General features: G+C 45.1%; 1 protein-coding gene across 1 annotated transcript; it reads left to right on the forward strand.

Annotated features, from left to right (window-relative positions):
* Window positions 1-2,268: 2,268 nt before the first annotated feature.
* Window positions 2,269-3,534, forward strand: PPTG_06597 (hypothetical protein; the record flags this gene model as incomplete). Its single annotated transcript, XM_008900644.1, has 1 exon — window positions 2,269-3,534. The coding sequence occupies one exon, from the start codon at window positions 2,269-2,271 to the stop codon at window positions 3,412-3,414; it is 1,146 nt and encodes a 381-aa protein (XP_008898892.1). The 3' UTR covers window positions 3,415-3,534.
* Window positions 3,535-6,000: the final 2,466 nt, after the last annotated feature.

Below are 6,000 nucleotides of genomic sequence, written 5' to 3' on the forward strand. Positions count from 1 at the left end.
TGTCTCAGAATCACTCCAGAATGTCAACATCGCGATACAGTAGCAGTACGTTATATTTACGTCCAGTGGGTTTGGCATTGGACCATTTCACAGAGAGGGTTTTCCACTGAGTCCAAACTTTAGCTCCTGAATCGTCTCGTCATCGTGTGCATCTTGGACTTCTGAGCGTTCTACTGGAGCATCCATATCTAACAAAGAGCAAATGGCACTATCTTGGGTGTACTCGCAGTTCTGTTCAGACTGAACAACCTCTGGAACGGCCGCCTCATCGTCAACCGCATTTTCCGAAAATGTTATATTAAATATCAACTCGTGCTCCAGCTGGATCTCCTTTTCAGCTTGGAAAAAAGCAGACGTATCACTGACAATAATGTTTGCGTTGGCTTTGATATGCTGCTAACTATAATGATTTCCACATCCGCCGTTAAAGACCGCCAGTAGCAAGATTCTACTCCCACTATTAAGACTGGAGACCCCTTTCATCTTTGAATGAGATGCGAGTGTGTGTAGCGCCGAAAGCCACCAGGAAAACTGCAAAAAAAACAACAGTTTTGATTCTGGATATTTTAACGTTGCTTTATTTCGCGTACATTTAAACTAAAAGTCTGTTCTTCTTGAGAGGAGGCATGAGAAAGGACTACACGAAGACAATCATTATTTACCGAGGTGCTGTCGGAAAGAATGTTGTTGAAGGTGTTCATTGCGAACAGGATCAAACTTAATCTGAGAACAGAGCGGATAATAATACTGGGAGGACAGCTTTAGCTGGCTGAACAACCTAACCAATGTTATTACAGTTGCCCCCCCCCCCACCCCCCACCCCCAAGGGACTTTAATTCGCATTTGTCGCCTGAGTCCATGGCTCACCAGTTTTAGCTTAAACGAACACAATCGTGTTTGTAAAATTTGTGACTGGCGGACAAAGTTGTCGGAAGAAGCGATGTGTATAATAGTACATCATATTCTTATTTAAAAAAAAAAACTTATAAATGCAAAAATTTCACTTCTCCTCTCCATTGGACCTTAGTAGCATCAAAACAAATTTAGGAAATTTAAAATTCTAAAAATGTCCTACATGCTGCTTGGAAAGAGTCTCTGGTAGGCCATTGACTCTATCTAGAGTTACTTCAATTTGGACCCTGCAGAGGTTCGTTGTTCCGGTTTGCTGAAGTTGTTTCATATGACACTAATTTATACATGTGATTGCACGTTCACTGTCCCTGGGAGCTACTTGGATGGTTGCAGCCTCCCTTGCCTCAGTGTTCCCATCGTGATCGAAAACTTATTGCCGTACCAATTCTCACTTGACAATTCGAATGTGATGATCCTGATAGATTCTGCGATCGGACATTTTCAACATCCAAAATAGCTACACAGAACGAGATGGTCAGAACTCCAGGAGTTCTCACCATTCAGAGATCGCAAAGGCAAATTTTCGGGTTACAATAACCCGTCCGAAAGTTTTTATGCTCAAGTCTTGGGTGGCCATGACCATTGTATGGGCCATTCGGACAACCATAAATGACCGAATCAGCGATCAGTTACCCGAAAAACTTCGCATTTTGAATAAAAGCATGTAAAATGGTTTATTTTTCAATATTCTCACAATAAATAAGATGCTGGCAGCAAAAGTAGAGTGAGGAATACTAGTCGCGAACACAACATTTGTAAAGGAAAAGTGACGGTAAAACAAAATCTTCAAACGCATATCCTCCGGTAGATTCGGTCAACCAAAACAAACCGACCCAGGGGAGTCGGCTACCCGTACCCGTCCGAATACCACAGCGGCAAACTCTCGGGTAACCATACCATCCGTGGTTACGGCCAAACTTTAACCGAACCGGTATGGTTAACCATTTGCGACCTCGTTGTGGTATTATATGCGCAGGCAGTATTAATAATCATAGCTGAACTCCTGTCTGCGCTTATAATAACACAAAACGGCCTTCTGAATTCATGATGGGAGTGTTCAACAGACTATTCTTGTAGAAATTGTGGTGATCACCTCAATACGCTATAGTGCCAGCCATTGTGCCCTTGGGTGGTTACAACTTGTTCCTTATTCAACGGACCCTGGATCTCCAAAGTCAATTTGCATGCTCCACCTGCGCATGCAACCGCCTGATCGGTCCCATGTCCCCCAAATGGGTCTACGGCGCTATCCCAGACCGACTCCTCTACAGCCATCGGATTGAACTCTTCACTTCACAATTCATCACCAAACCAGCAAAATCCAAGCCCCGTCTCCCAGCCTCGAACACCTGGAACATGACGAAAGCAGCTTCACGACAGAAGACCAACAACGTAGATGCCACACCCAACGCCAAAGGTGGCAAGAACACCCCCACCACGACGAACGCACCCGTGAAACCGGCAAGTGCTAAGGCAACCGCTGCGGCGACACAGGCTGTCAAGGCCACTGCTACGGTGGCTGCTACTCCAACGCGCGAAGTGCAGTCGGCAGGCAAGGCTACTACCAAGAACAGCAACGCTGGCAAGAACGCAAGTACCAATAAAGCCCAGCCAGCAACCAAGGACGTAAATGCCAACATGAAGGGCTCGAATGCCAACGCGAATGCGAACAAGACTGCGAACAAAGAGGCTAATGTGAGCAAGAAGCAAAACACACCGAAGAGTGGCAAGCCGAAACAGCTTGTGCCCAACACGGTGGGTGTGAGTTTCGTGCTGCGGTTGGTCCTGGGCTTGGCACCGGAGAAGCGCGCTTCATGCCAGCTGCTGCGTGAGATCCTGAGTCTCGAGAAAAGTGGGCGTATCGTGCTCACCTCGTCGAATAAGGGTCTACACCCCGTGGTTGGTGGATCCGCGAAGTCCGACGACTGCGGTAACCTTGACGAGAACCAGATCCGTCAGATGACGAGACAGTGTCAGTCGGACAAGTTCCAGGAAGCCATGCAGCAGCTTGGTGGTGAGCACCTGTACGACGAAATCCGTACTCTGTTGAAAGAGGCTGGCGACGTGTCTGTGTGGGATGGCACCAAAGACAAGCACGCCCTTCAGGCGAAGAACATCCGTCCGCGTGCTGGTTCGGCCAACAAGAGCGTGAAGCCGCAAAAAGAGGCCGCCAAGCAGCCTGCGAAGAAGAACACTGCTCCCCAAGTACAGAGCGTAAAGAAGCACCAATCGGTTGGTGGTGAGAAGACGTCTCAGACTCCCCCACCGGCACCGGCGGCGATCAAGAAGGAAGACGCGGCGAAGAACAAGGGGAAGCAGGTAAAGAATGCTATCCCTGAGAAAAATGCGGCTCCTGAGAAGAAAGCGGCTCCTGAGAAGAACGCCACCCCTTCAAAGAACGCAGCTCCAGGGAAGAACGTGTCGGCTCCTACCACACAGAGCTCTGGTGCAATTGTCGGCGGTGCGCGTGCCGGTCGGGCGGCCATTTCAAAGGCCAAATAGAGTTGCTTCTCTATATCCGAGAGTACGACTTTCGGCAGCACTGGGCTTCCTAATTACCATTTGCCTAATAATATAAACACGAATGACTTTCATGCATTTACACGTTACTGTGATAGAAGAATTTGGATGTGAGGGAAGCAAGTTGCATTCTAGCTGCACCATAGCTACGGGAAAGGTTGCAGTGTTGGTGCTGTAGATATCAAGCTTAGTGTTTTTGATGAATTTCCTTAGGTATTTCATTTTGTGAAAGAGACCAGATCCGCTAGGCAAGATCATCACGTTACCGGTATACAAAGAGTTTATGGGAATTCAGCTAGACTGTGACGCTATTGCAAACATACGCGAACGGAAAAAGTTAACTGTTCGTGCTTATTAATAGGTGTGAAGAATGTGGGGATAGATTTCACTGGTGTTGGCTCATATCGATGTGAAACTAATGGCGATTTTTCATGTTGTTCCGTTTAAGCTGGATAGACTACAAGAATTATTAACAGTTCTTTTTAACAACTTCAGTTCATAACTAGACTACTTAGTTAAACAATTTTCCTCCCACCGCTTAATAAATTAAAAGAGCCCATACACCAGATAATCTGCAAAGAAATTACTATCGTATCGAAACCCATTGATCTCATACGACATCAACCATCTTTTCACCTGCCTCTGTAATTGTGATGGATGCCCGACCTTCCTTGGCCCACTTAACGGCATTTATCTGGGACAGTTATGTACCGTTTCTGCCTAGCTGGTTTGATGTCGAGTTGATGATGATCAAGCTAATTCCCAGCTTCCTTCTTCCGTCTGGAAGTACCCACACTATGCAACTCGTTCCAGGAAGATGTAGCGGTAGCTTGTTGGTCCAGGATTGCCGTGTCCCATGACCTTGCACCTAGGTCCAAATTCTTGTGTACCTAGCAGGGGGATGAATAAATAATTTCTGTATCACTAAATAAGTTTTTGCAATAAAAAGCGGATTATTGGAGCTATTCACAAGAATACAATATAACAGTGTTTCAATTTTTGCATTACAATTTACAAAAGTATACAAATTTCAAGCTACCGACCAAACTGCTGAAAACCAGCAAACCCATTTGTCCGCATACCTTGTATACCCTATGCTGCATTCTAGACAAAATATTGTCTAGCACAGTGTTGGGTCACAAGCCGCCTTGCTCTGTCAACTGTGTGCGAGGCCTTGATTTTTTCCCCGCAATGTAAGCTGGTGCTTACCCAAGCGTACTTGTATGCTGCTTACGGTTTTTGAGCTTCCAATGTTTCTTCGTGCAAACAGGAACTTGTGGAATGTGATGACGTTACCCACTGAGTAAGAGCTCCAAACATTTGAAGTTTGAATATTTTCGTCATTTTTATTGTTGTTTGTTCTTATATTGCCGTTATTACTATTGCAGCACTTGACAGGCAATTCAGTATAGGTAAAACTGAATTGGAGGAGCCCTGATACCGAGATCCAAACTCTTATAGGATTTGCGGGTAAACCTTAGAACGATGATCAAAACACCATTCGACTGGGGTCATGACCAAAGAAACTATCATCCTATTCAGAAGAAACTGTGATAGCGGTTACAATCGATCTTTGAATGCGCTTAACGAGATGACTGCGTTGAGTTATATTGTTGCCGAAACACGTCCCATCCGAAAACGGCCCCCACAAAGGATACCGGAGATAAATTCGCTGTAAAGCTGTTGTCGAATGGGTTCGGAGTCAGAGATGTGGACATGATGTTTATTTATTGATTGGACATCCAACAGCACGACAATCAATTTTTGCAGTATCGACAATCTCAAAAGTGGAGATTGTCAAAGATTAATATTGTGACGTAGTGGTCTCTGGTCAGTGAAATGTCAGTGACCAGCCACGCTAATTATTGAGTACAGCTGGCTAGATTATTTTGGTTGGCGTAAACTTAGTATTGCGTGTCTTTTGCATCAGGCTACGATTATATTGGTTCAGAATCCCATGGATTTGCAACAATCAAGTTTCCATCCGGAAATTTTGATTATGGAGACGCTGTGTGAAATTTCCGACCAAGATAAGATTAGGATTTATAGACTTTCATTTGTAGTTACAGATAAAACATGATTTGAGAAGAATAGGTTTTAGGATGGGACATGGATACGTGTGTGTATGTCCGGTTTATAAGAACTATTGGTTTGCAGCAGCTACCAGCTTGCCGCTGCCAACTCTAACTTGTCAATCACTTCTAAATTTGCGTTCAAGCAAGAACTCTTTCTCCTCCAACAACAGTCTCCAGCACTTAGCTTGCGCTGTCTTCGCCTCGAATGCCTCCTCGATGATACTGTGACAAATATTCCCTAGCGCTGGAGTCGGCACAAGCAATACCTTCATTCCTATAACTATTGCACATGCAGAACAAGCATTAACGGAACCCAACTCAGCTTCTGGAAAATACAAACCCCAAACAGTGAGCATATCTTTTTAAAGAATCTTAAAATATTAGCAAGCTGTGTGGTGTAGCGATTTCTAAGTAATCGCTGATGTGGCTACATTCAAGTTGTTCAAGCCACGAACGCTCGGTCATGCGACAGGTGGTGACCACGATGCAAGAT

The sequence above is a fragment of the Phytophthora parasitica genome (genome assembly GCF_000247585.1).
Source record: "Phytophthora parasitica INRA-310 unplaced genomic scaffold supercont2.10, whole genome shotgun sequence".
NCBI lineage: Eukaryota > Oomycota > Peronosporomycetes > Peronosporales > Peronosporaceae > Phytophthora > Phytophthora nicotianae.